Source organism: Haemaphysalis longicornis, unplaced genomic scaffold, assembly GCF_048455015.1.
Source record: "Haemaphysalis longicornis isolate Haplotype H1 unplaced genomic scaffold, Haemaphysalis longicornis Haplotype H1 scaffold_2, whole genome shotgun sequence".
Lineage (NCBI taxonomy): Eukaryota > Metazoa > Arthropoda > Arachnida > Ixodida > Ixodidae > Haemaphysalis > Haemaphysalis longicornis.
In genome coordinates this window covers 142,918,939-142,931,613 of record NW_027526295.1, presented here as the reverse complement: position 1 = coordinate 142,931,613, position 12,675 = coordinate 142,918,939, and the positions used below count along the sequence as shown (strand labels likewise).

Here is a 12,675-nt window from a genome sequence, read left to right as displayed (position 1 = left end):
CGTCGGCGTAGATTGTGTGGTTTACGTTGGCGGCGGTGCCGAGGCGTTCCGCAACCCCGATCATCACCAGGTTGAACAGCGTCGGAGAGATCACCGCTCCTTGCGGCGTGCCCACGCTGCCCAACGTTTTCGTTGGTAGTTCTAAGTCTCCGGCCACGATGGTCGTTGTGCGTGCCGTGAGGAAGTCTCTGATGTAGGCAAACGTCCTTCTTCCCATGTTGAGGGGGGACACCTGCCGTAGTATGGCGTCGTGGCGAACATTGTCGAAGGCGCCTTTTAGGTCCAGGCCCAGGACGGCGGCGTTGTCGACGGATCTCTTATTATCAATAATATCGTGCTTGAGAAGCAGCATGGCGTCTTGCGTGCGGAGGCCCGCACGGAAGCCGAGCATCGTGTTGGGATAGTGCTCGCCGTCCTCGAGATACCTTTGCCATCGGTTAAGTAGTACATGCTCCAGCACCTTGCCCAAGCACGACGTGAGCGAGATGGGACGCAGGTTCTCGATGTCTGGCGGCTTGCCCGGCTTGGGTATTAGCGCCGTGCGAGCCTCCTTCCTCTTGGGGGGTAGGGTGCCGCTCCGCCAGCACGCGTTGTGGAACGTCGTGAGCGCGGTGATGGCCTCGTCGCTCAGGTTTCGTAGTTCCTTGTTGGACACGCCGTCCGGGCCGGCCACCGACTTGCCGTTGAGCTTTTGCAGGACCGCACGCACCTCCCACTCTTCGACGTCGGCGTCGAGCGCCTCGTTGGGCTCGCCCTCGTAGTCCGGTAGCGGAGTCGGCGGCGTGGCCGGCAGGTACTTAGCGTCCAGTCTGCGCCGCACTTCGTCGTCCCCTAGCTCCCTGCGAGCCTTGAGGAGGGTGCGGGCCAGCACGTGCTGATGCTCCCCTTTGGTCTTACTCTCGTCGAGGAGGTGGCGCAGCAGCTTCCAAGTCCTACTCTTGTGTAATTGTCCGTCGGCCTCTTGGCATACGGCGTGCCAACGTTGGCGGTTGAGCGCTGCGCAGTGCTTTTCGATTTCCTTGTTAAGGAGCGCCACGCGCTTGCGAAGCGTTCGGTTACGCTTCTGAGTTCGCCGTCGGCGTTTCAACGAGTTGCGCGCCTCGATGAGGTGCGCGAGCCGGCTGTCTATCTCGTTGACTTCGTCCTCGGCTTCGAGCTCGGTGGCGGCCCTCTTTGCTTCCCGGCGGATCGCCTCCGTCCACCTCTCTATGTCGTCTATGATGTTGGGTACGTTCGCGAGGTTGGTCCGGAATGCGTTCCAGTCTGTGTGCTTGTGTGTGCGTTTGGGGCTCGCCATGTCTTTTAACGGAACGGTTAGCTCGAGGAGACAGTGGTCGCTGCCGAGCGTCTCGGTGGGGTTTTTCCACTTCACCTTCGCGTTGTTACTGAAGGCGAGGTCCGGGTTGGTGTCCCGGTGCACCGACGTCGGGGCGTGTCTGGCCGGGATCGAAACATCGTTGACGAGGTGGTAGCCGGCCGCCTGCATTTCCGTCAGCAGACTCTTTCTTTTTGCCGTGTCGTGGCCGTAGCCCCATTCCGTGTGCGGTGCGTTAAAGTCACCGCAGAGCAGCGTCGTGTGGTCTTCGGCGAGCCGCTTGAGCTTCCCCACGATTGTTCCGTATCGTTGTTGCGCGTGCCGGGGTTTCGCGTATGCGTTGGTGACGTAGACATGCTCCTTCTTGATGCCGCGGCCTACCACCAGCTCCACGGTTAGGTGCTCGACGTTCGCGGTGTGCGCGAGCGTATGCTCCAAGCTCGTTATGCCTTTCTTGATGAACGTGCAGACCCCGCCGCTCACTCGGGCTCCGCGTTCCGGGCCCTTGGGGTGTGCTAGGGCGTAGGTGCGGTACCCCGGCAGTGTCGGGGCGTGTTCGCTTGTGAGTCTCTTGCAGCAAGATCACGTCCGGTCGGCGTTCCGCTTGCGTTACGTAGTGCGCGAGCGTCGCCGTCCTCCCTCGCAGGCCGTTGATGTTCCACTGCCATACGAGGAGGTCGTGTTGTTTCGGTTGCGTCGTCGTTGTCGTCATTACTGGGACGGTGTTGTTGAGCGCGATCGCGACGTGAGTTTCTTGCACAGGGCCGCTAACATGTTCTCTATCTTGTCGGACCGGGCTTTGAAGCTCGACAGCATCTCCGCCTGGGCCGCTTCCACTGCCGATAGCCGGGTGTTGAGCGTCTCAAACTGTCTATTGGTGGCGTCTTGGTAGCTTTGGAGCTCTTCCCTCGTTACGTACTGTTGCCGTGCGTCGTCTCGCGCCTTCGACTGGAGCGCGCGCCGCCTCTTGACGGGCTCGTTCTCGGCTTCCATGTCATCGTGCATTGCCTCGACGTTTGCGCCTTCGTTTGCGGAAGGGTCGTCGTCTTGTGGGTCCTCGACCGGTTCGAGTGGTATCCTCACGGGCGAGCGGGCGGCCGTCGGTGGCGTCGTCCTCCCCGGCGAGGATGTCGGGGTGCTCGTCTCCGGCGACGATGGCGGTTGCCATTTCTGGAACACTTTCTCGAGCTTGCGGCACAGCTCCGCGATGGTTTCCTCTTGGCGTTCCATTTGGGAGATTAGTATTGCGTTTTCGCGCCTTACACTTTGTAGCTCTCTTTCGAGCGCGGAATCGCGTCCGAGGCCGTTGTTGTTATCGCGGGTCGGCTTGCCCATTGTTCCCGCTCCCGATGTCATCGCCGCCCACGTCACTTCGGTTGGCGGGTGCAGTTGCACTCTCCTATTTTCCATTGTTCCGCTCGCTCGCGTTGACGCGGTCATTGGCGGAGCTGCTGACGTCGTTGCCTTAAAGTTGCCGCCCCTCTGGCCCCACGGTGTCGCGAAGGGGGCGTTCCCGCTTTGCAGCTGTGGAAAGTTCTCCGCCGTTTTGCGCGGGGGGGCTAGCTTTTGTTGCTTGACTGCTTCTTTCTGTCGTTGCGCGCGCTCCCCGCGACGCTGCGCCACCACGTGGGAGAGCTTGAAACGGTTCGTGCAGCCCGTGGCGCCCGTTGCGTGAGCCCCGTCGCAGAGTTTGCAACGGGGTCTGCAACGTGGCCTCGTAGTTCGGCTCTGGCTCGCGCTTCCCACATGCCAGGCATACCCTGGTCTTCGGGTTGGGGCATACGTCCGCGCGGTGTCCTAGCTTGCCGCAGCAACGGCAGAACTCGTGGTATTGGCGATATAGGCTACATTTGACTATCATAGCGCCGTACTTGACGGAGTTGGGCACCTTGCTGCCATCGAAGGCCACTATCAGTGTGGAGGTGTTACCTATCCTGTGCGCCTCGAGCGCTAGTGGGTTGGCCGCGTTGACTATGTTGGCTTGTAAGTCCTGATACGATTCGGACGTATCTATCCCTCTGATAATGCCCTTTACGGTGCCGTCGGGGGCCGATACGTACGCGAACGTTTCGTATTCGGCGTTGCCTATCTGGAGTTGCTTTATCTGTACGTACCTCTTAGCTCTGTCGTAGCTGGCTGTACTGACTATATTGACCTTCTGTCTGGCGTTTGTGCAAATGGTGTCCTGACTCGACTCTTGCATGGTGGTCCCCGCGGCCTTAAAGATGGCCAACATTAGGCGCTTGGCCTCCGTGCGAGCTACGTTGAGTCCGCCTCTCGGGCGGAGGATAATTTTTGTTTCGCCGCGCGGTAGCTGCACGGGTAGGCGCGCTGCCTTGCTCAGTCGCGTGGTAACTTTCCTAGCGAAGCTACAACTACTCTGATGCTGCTTTGAGGCTGCGGGAGAGGCAGAAGCCGGCTCACCCACTTTCGGTGGGGTGCGTCGGCGTAGTCTCCTTCCCGCGACGATCCAGCCCTCGTCTCCGTCGTCGTCATCGCCCTCCTCGGTGTGGCGCAGTGGCAAACATTCCTTGGGGGCCGACATTTCGGCGTCGTAGATTTCCTCGTCGTCGTGGTCTCCTTGCGAAAAATCAGTTCGCGAGGAGGCACGAGCACTGTGGTCGTAGGGGGCTGGAGCCGGTGTTCGAGGGACGGTTACATTCGGGGTCGGTGGCGGCGAAGCCGTGGTCAATGGGGGCAGCGTGGTAATGACTGGGGTTGTAGACGCAGGAGGTTGAAGCGACGCCGGCTGCAAGTCCAGCACAGGGGGCCGCAGTAGCGCCGGCGGCGCCGACATGATAGCTGCGAGGCCTAAGGCAGCAGTGGCGGTGATGGGGCTAAACAGCCCCGCGGCTCAACGAAACTGGGGAAATCGGGTATTAAAATGAAGCGGGGCGCTTAGCAAGCAGCGGGGTATCACTAAAAGAAGGTGGGTGGTAGCGAAGACGGTTTAAAAGCCGTTGAAGAAGGAGCCGATACGTAACCATACAGGCAGGCTCTTCTTCGTCGTCGTCCTCACTAAACGTAAAGAGATGACTCAAAAGTTGCTTATAAACATGGCCCGCACCTACGAAGTTGTACAGTTAGGCTGATGATGATGATAATGGGGGGGTTTAACCCGCGGACGCTACACAGGTGATGAGGTGAGCCGTAGTCGATGGGTCCGGATTAATTGTTACCCCCTGGGGATTCGTAACGTGCGCAGAAATCTCGAACGCACGGGCGTTATAAATTTTCGCCTCCATCAGAAAATCGGCAGCCGGGGCCAGCAATCGAGCCCGCGTTTTTCGGCTCAGCAGCACAACGCATTAGCCACTGAGCCACGGCGGCGAATTGCACCGAAAGGCTGAGCCAGTTATTAAAAACCGCCGCATTAAGGGGTGGTCCACCCTATAATCGATAATTCTAGAGGGCAGTATTTTGTGTGAATAAATAACAGCCCATTCTGAGCAAAATATTTTTGGACTAATAAGCACACTTTTCGGTGCGTATTGGTCACTGAAGCATAGCTCTTGGACATCGTTTCGGTGCTCTTCCTTTTGTTGTCTTTTTGAGAAAAATATTTTTCAGAAATAAGGAACTGCTTGCATTGTCAACCCACAATGCTTTTTGTTGCGCGTTTAATACAGCAATACCATAAAAATTGCACAAAACTTGAATTTTCTCTGTAGCTACCTACTAAATCGTTGTATAGTGTGTCGGTGCCCCAAACGTGGATCACGCTAGTCTACGCGCAATGCGGTCCTCTGCCAGTGAAAACTTTCTCTGATGCCGATCCACATTTCAAGTGTAGAAACTCTGCCTTTGAACGACTCATTCCAGTATTTGCGCACAAGCAAAGGTTGTTGTAAGCTCGCTTAAGCAGAAGGAATTTTAGCTCGTTGCGGCCTCATGCCTGCAGCGCATGCTATTTCAGAGTAAAGTGGCTACTTTGGCAAGTTGGTACGAGAGAGGGACAGAAAACTTTAGCAAAGACCAGCGACGTTAGTCGAGCCGTCGCGCTGGCTTGTTACTCTGGATGATGGAAGAAAGAGAGGCAGAATACAAAAGACAAAAATATATATAGAATTAATATATCAGTTGATCCGCCCAAAATTTTCACTCACAAAGCTCTGTCCAGTTCTATGATCCCAAGAAACTCCAAGAGAGTTTTGTTTGCCCGCGCAGCCTGACTAGCACACTACCAATGATCCAAAAGAGCCGTCAACTCAAGTCCCGCACCCAGCGGCCTCCACAAGGATAATATGAGTGTCTGCCAGTGCATAATATGACATTCGACACACGCATATTATACGACGGATGCCTTCTTGGCGGAGGTTGCGGCGTTCATTCCCATCCTGCCCCCCCCCCCCCCCCCCCAGGTTCACCCCATCTGGGCTTCTGAAGGGATTGCCTCAAGGCTTGTGGATCCTATCAGACCGCCCCAGCCGGAGTGAAGCACGGACGTGACCATTACTATGTCCCGTGCCCCTGCCCATGACTTCTCGAGACTAGTTGACCTCAACAGCTGCGACATGACCTGAGGACGACGAGGTTTCTCTGCCCATTTCTCCGGCGCGTCTCCCAGGGCTTTGGACGTTGCTTCGTTGCGTCGATCGACAGTGCTCTTCCGGCGCCGGTGTTCACCAAACTTCTCATTGTCATGCGTGGCGGCAAAGACTTCTCAATTTTTCTTTTCATCTCCTCTAGCGTCTTCCCCGCACCTGCACATTACGGTGGTTTGGAATTAGAGAATCGGCTTCGACGAGGTGGAAATGTATACGATAGGGAAAAGAAGGGAGCAGTGGAGCATGACGCCATGGTTATAACCGTCTAAGATGGCGACGAAGTTTTGGGTGGGCGCAGCCTCGGCGGACACTCTAAAGGCCGCCTACGTCAGGTATTACTCTGCGCAGTCTTTGCTGCATGGTTTAGCGTTCCCTGAGCTAAAGAAAGGCGCCACCATGAAAATAAATATTCCCGGCACAATTAATACAGCTAACCTGGTATTTGTATTTACAAAAGGCGCATAGCCTTTTTCGTTGAATCGGCCAAGTAATGCACGGGACATGGCAGAAGACGAACGAGGCAGGCGTGAATTGCAGTACAACTACAATTCTTTCTGTCAAGGTACGGTACATTTAGGTGTTGTCTCATGTTTGGCGCCCTACACTATGACTGTTTCTTAAGTGCGGTTATGAAACTTTTTTAACCTCTAAGTGGTATTTTTGTATCAAACTTTTTAGAAGAAATTCGCCACGTATGTGCTTACTTCCCTGCATATGTAGCCGTTGCCACGTAAATGCCTCTTCTCTATCTCGCTCACACCTCACGCTCTTCCCTCCGACCCCCAAATCGGCCCTCCCGCGATAAACACGGTGCAGGTTTGCTCCAGTCAACTCAATTTTAGCTCGTACCACTCCTATCGACCCATCAACTGGAACCTTTCGTTACTGTTGAACTTCTTGTAATTACTACAAGATGGTATACGACGTGCGCGAGTGTGTTTTGTATCTTTGGGTCGAAAGATGTTTTTGAGGCATATGTTTTATTTTCTCTCGAGATCATCAACCAGCGCTCTATTTTAAAAAAAACGAGCACTGCAAATATCACTTACGTATTGATGTGTTGCCTTAAATATGTGTACTGTTTTCGTTTTGCTCAAAAATATTAAGAAGTACGAACATTAGCTGTAGATTTATAGTTTTGAAATGATTTGCAAATATGAACGTCTCGTTCATGATTTTCTTCAACTTTTGGCCGGGCGGCAGAATCGAGAGGTCTAGAGATAGTCAGACTTATAGAACCGCAGACCAACATTTGCGTGTTTTTCTAGCCCAAGAACTACTATTGTCTTTAAATCTCCAACAATCACTTCGTAATGGAGACAGGTGCCCAAATTTATTAGCAGCAGAAACACTATCAAAAAATATATGTGTTATTCTACCCTGCAAAAACGGATGACCTTCGAAGCTGCATGCCCTCCTCGGAGTGCATGAACAAAAAAACGTTTGTTTGAATTTACGACTGAGTATACTTTCTTGCCAATTACCTGAATGATATTTGGAAAGACCCGAGCTTCATACTATTGGACAAACATAGAATGGTCTCTTTCTCTTCCACGTCGTAGGCATCTTACCGTTTGTGCACCACGCTATCATAATCCACTCTACCACTGAAAGCACCAGACCAGTCGCGCTGCGCAGTGTGACGGCCACGTTTATACCTCACGCCAATTGAAAGGACATGTCAGCAGTAAGGGCATGAAACCGTTATCTGCGCATGCCCGCCCCCTCCTCTCCACTCCCAACCCGTGCACGTATAAACCGGCAACTGGTCATGAGCGGGTGCTTAGAATTGAAAGACACTGTCGAACATGTCACTGCACTGTGAAGGCCGTTTGAACTTAAGTGATATTGGCCCACGTAGAAGTTCGAAACGTGCAGTTGCTGTTCATCCGGGAGGAATTGGCAGCTACCCGACCAGCTGGAACTTTAGGCGGCAACGGCGGCGGAAGCGGCTTTTCGTTGTTTTCACACCCATACCCGCCTCTCTTCGAGATGACGCTTCTTTAGTTTTCGTTCTTCCTCTAAGCGAACGACATCCGTCCGTTCCACACCGAGTTCACGCCTCGGAGGCCTCGACCTTTATTCTAACGGACACACACTTGGGTATCCCTTTCCCTGCGCAGTAGTAGGTATCTTATTGTCTGAGCAACACACCAATCCAGACCCAAACCGCTTGTTTGCTGAGGACAGCTGACAGGGTGCATTGAGCCATGAGACAACCACGTTTAAATCTTCCTCCTTCACAACGGGTATGTCACCGATAGCGGCATTAAGCCCTGCTTTGCGTGCATGCCCCCATCACTCCACCTAGCACTCATGCCCGTCTAAACTGGCAACCGGGGATGGGCGTCCAATGAGGCGTGAAATACAACGGCATACTGGCACGTACGGTATGTACACCCATACGTATGTATTACCACGTACGGGTGTTTTTTGAGCATAGTATTTACTGAAGTAGGAAAGCAAGCTTACGTTATAAGTGAAAATCTTCGGACTTACAAATGCGAAGAGGAAGAAAACAAGAGCAGAAAACAATCTTCCTCAATGGGTACGTGCTGATGACCGAAATGTAGAAACGAAACAAATCACAGACAAATTAAAAAAACCTAAATGGCGGGGTATTATGTCAGCAGTAATTGCAGAACGTAATCCAACCATTGGATGCCTACAGGAGTATTTTGAGCATGCGAGCTACGAGGATACCAAACCATATCTTTATGCTAAGAAGAAGAATGTCACACTAATCAGGGCGATTGGTCAAGCCTTTCCGTCATAGTAACAAAGCGCTGGAAACGACGCAAAGGGAATAGAATTAAAATGATTATAACAGAGGTACACAACCTGACCCCTGCCCGCCTACATTAGTATTTGAGAATGCCTTATTCAGAATCAGTAAAGTACCCGTACGCTAACATTGTATACGGATTTTTAAACAGGTAGATTGGCTGGGTCTTTGGTAGGAGTAACGTGGTAGAAAATGACGCTATGGGAAAAAATTTTCCCCGCATTTCCCCGAGGGGAAGAATGTGAAAGTGCGAATGCAGGAGTTGAATTTGCGCGGTTCGGTAATGTTCGCGAAAGAGATATCACACACACACACACAACTACAAAGAAAGAAAGATGCATTTATTCACAGACACCTATTTGTGTTGTCGTTGTACTTGATTGCTAGAGCTGATCTCAGCTTTGAAATTTCGTGTCAGTACTCCTTTAAGCGGGTGCATTAGCCCTTCTCACGCCCGATTCCTGGCCAATCCCCCACGTGGGTATGTGCCATGCACAGACACCTATTTGTGTTGTCGTTGTACTTGATTGCTAGAGCGGATCTCAACTTTGAAATTTCGTGTCAGTACTCCTTTAAGCGGGTGCATTAGCCCTTCTCACGCCCGATTCCTGGCCAATCCCCCACGTGGGTATGTGCCATGTCAGCGGCCAGGCAGCGCGCGCCCATCTCCCCCCGTTGCCAAGGAAGACGAGGAGCGCGCGCACCTGCAGCTGTTGCTATGTGGACGGACGGCGGTCACCGGAATTCAGGGTCGCTTATAAAGTGCATTCGCACTTAAAATGAAAATGGTAATGGTAACGAAAAGACAATTACACCACTGGAAACGTTTCTGTTTGTCTTGGCTGGATCTATTGCGGAGAGCTATCAGCGTCAACTTTTATAGTAGCTGTTAAGCATGGTAGGCTGCAGAAATACGCCTCACAAGAAGAGGGAAGGAAACAAACAATAGCACACAAAAAACACACGTTAGCCTGAATGGGAGTTTTTTGGCTGGAATACGTCTTTTAAACTCCTCACGGCAGGCGGCCTCCTCCCACGTGTGGTAGTATGATGGTGGGAAAACTGCCAGTTTACACCGGGGGCCACAAGCCGCCGTAAATAAGCGCATGTACCACGATTGTACCTCTTCACAAAACGCAGTATCTAGCTGTGAATACTGCGTTTGTCCCAATGGGAGTATTAAAAACTCCCACGCCTCCTCCATTTCTTTCTCCTTCTCCTTCACCCCTTCCTCCTCTACGCCTCCTTACAAAATGGCTGCCAGTTGGGGTCGTGTGTCGTGTGAGCTCCAGCGTCCCCGAAAATTTATTGTCGATGTGAACTTGCGGCCGCACGAACGGATGTGAAGTGCTTCCCAACAACCGAAGCTCCTTGCGAACATTGTGGAACCAGCCTGGACTGACGTGCGACGGACTGCAACGTCACTTCCGTGTCACCGACCTTCGAGCCGACGGAATACGCCAGCGAGCCGACGCGAGGCCTAAATGCAGTGATCGCTGAGAGTGCCTCGTTGAAACAACGCGCTTGTGCCTCTGCGAGGTGGTTGAAGGTACGATTTGCACGTTTTTATTATACCCAATATTTTGGGAGATTTGTGCCCCTTCTAGTGTCAAAATAACTCAGCGTGCTTCCCGCGTCACTGCACGGGCGATTCTCCGCCACTGGAGGTGAGCGTTGTGCGGCGCCATGCCCGGAACGTCATTGGGGAGGCCGAACGGTGTGAAAGCAATGCGTATTTGCGCAGGTCTCGAGCAGAACACTCCTCATTCACACTCGCGAGCAGAATGAAAAGTGTCCGCACTGTGAACCGCTGTATTTTTTTTTTGTAATGCTGTGTTTGTGGCTTACTGGTAGGCGAAGGTGAAGTTGGCCGGTCAAACGTCGCAGGGCGACCGCTTTTCTTGAGAAGTACGTGCGGTGCCAGCTGCGCCTGCCACGAGGTGGGTGACTGCCGCGTGCCACCGGCGATTAATTGCTTTCACTGGAAAGGGAGAAAGTCGGGACCCCGTGGGAGCTCTCCGTACGCAAGGCGCGTGTATAACCAGCAAATGCCATTCGAGGGAGCATTCTGTAGAGTCGACAGACGACTGCCTATTTTATTTTATTTTTTTGAAGGTGGGGCAGGTGCAGGCGTCACACAAATTTTTCCGTAACTTTAGGTGAGGGGGGAGAGGGGCAGTGCGGCTGGTAAAACCTGAAGCTCTTTCCCAGAACACTACACGAAAGGAAAAGAGGGAAAGGAAGCATTTTCAGAAGTTGGTCACCACAAGGGTCGGGCAGCCTTTCGAACAGTGGAGCACTTCGCTTTAACGAACTAGTGAGCGCAGGTGTCTCGGACGGAAGTGCAATTTTGCGTAGCTTTAAATAAGCATTCAGACATTACGGAAAGTTGGACACAAGAGTGACAAGTTCAGCATCTTTACGGTGCAGTTTCTTTATCTTTTTTTCAGGTCAGATGCCCAATATGCTTCTGTACTTCTTGCCGCAGATTTAAAGCGTTTTGCTATTCCTCTAATGCATGTTCTGCTGTGGCTTCCTGGGGAACGTGCCAGGAGGCGCGGTAACGTCAGCGTATGCGAGGCAGGTGCAAGCAAACAGCGCACCGACGACATGCTGACCTCATTGTTTGCAAATGGCTTAATTTTTTTTCCTTGAGGAGTGCTGTAGTAGATTTCTTACCGAGGTACCTTTTGTTCTCGATGTAGGTGTTTTGTTGATTCAGTGTTTTTATTGCCTTATTACCGTGTTCACACGTATATCGTATTTATGTAATTTTTATGCAATAAATTGATTGTGCAGAAAGCAAACTTTTCAGGTTCCGTCATTCAACGTTTGATGCGGAAAAAGACTAGAAATTACGTAATCCTAAACGCAAAATAAAAATGCGGCCTGGGCGCTCATTAAGAACTCCGAAATACAGTAATAAATTCCCCTGCACCGCATATATATCAAGCGCACAAAAACAGAAAAAACCTCGAATGCAGGTCAACACTGCTCCCAACGCGCCCCCTGAAAACTCCCAGTTGAAAGAAACAATAAACTCCCAATGGTACCCCTGGAAACTCCCATTGTAGTGGCACTAAAATGAAACTCCCATATGCTACTAAAAAAACTGCGCAAATAATGGGAGTAAGGCGAAACTCCCATTGGAAGGAGTTTTGAAAACTCCGAATTCGTACTGAGTTATGCAACAAGCCATTTACTCCCATTCCGGCTTATTTGTGTTCTGTGTGTATGCAGAGTTTCCAACAAAGAGGCAGGCGCCTTCTGCAGCAAAGCCACCACCAACTCACACCACCGCCGCCACTACGGCGCAAAGGTTTTATGGAGGACATCCCTCTTGTCATGAAGGCATTGTCGCAACAGAAGGGTACATAATCACAACAGACCTACCATCTGACATACAGAATCGTACAACTTTATGTAAAGTAAACTGCTTTACCAATTTCTAACGTAACTAGTCCTGATTGTCTCGATGAATTCTTTATTAAAGTTAACATAAAAACTTCGGGCCCCTAACATAAACTTCAGCCTTCCTAGTACATCACCAGCCGTATCTTCAATAGACGGGGACACACCACCGAACCACAACTCACTGTAACAGCGATAATTATAGAAACAGCAGGACCGTCGCGGCAGCAACAATGCGTGCCTCTTAGTTTCAGTGAAAAACATAAAGTGCCGGAGTCTTTTTACGTTAAATTACCACTGGGCTGAAAAAAAAACCCTGATTAAGGAAAACCGCCTACTCCTAACCCCCACAAGCGCACTCGCGCATGGCCGTGAACGACAACGAAGTCAACTCAATTTTCGTGCGGTCATCAAACAGGACAGCAGCGGGGTGAGCCTTGTGAGCATCCTGCATTGTTTACACAGTAGGGCGATGTCATTTTGCTTCCACGGGACATACAAAGCTGTGTCAGTACACGTGTATAATATATTACACCGCTCGAGACATGAAGCGTGCACCGCGCTGACAGCTAGGTGAAGGTTTGCGCTGGTCGGCTGACGCTTGTCGCTGGCGTGTA

At 51.9% G+C, this 12,675-nt stretch overlaps 1 protein-coding gene across 1 annotated transcript; it reads right to left on the bottom strand.

Annotated features, from left to right (window-relative positions):
* Positions 1-437: 437 nt before the first annotated feature.
* On the bottom strand, positions 438-2,027 carry LOC144168324 (uncharacterized). The gene is made up of 4 exons (XM_077697331.1): positions 1,929-2,027; positions 821-1,885; positions 520-688; positions 438-460 (listed from the first exon to the last, which is right to left on the bottom strand). The coding sequence occupies exons 1-4, from the start codon at positions 2,025-2,027 to the stop codon at positions 438-440; spliced, it is 1,356 nt and encodes a 451-aa protein (XP_077553457.1).
* Between the last annotated feature and the right edge of the window lie 10,648 nt (positions 2,028-12,675).

Coding starts and splice junctions, on each gene's coding strand:
- LOC144168324 (XM_077697331.1), bottom strand. CDS start 2,027: ATGACGACAACGACGACGCAACCGAAACAACACGACCTCCTCGTATGG. Junction 689..820: donor GGGAGCTAGGGGACGACGAA/GTGCGGCGCAGA, acceptor GTCCTGCAAAAG/CTCAACGGCAAGTCGGTGGC. Junction 461..519: donor GGCGCTAATACCCAAGCCGG/GCAAGCCGCCAG, acceptor TGCTTGGGCAAG/GTGCTGGAGCATGTACTACT.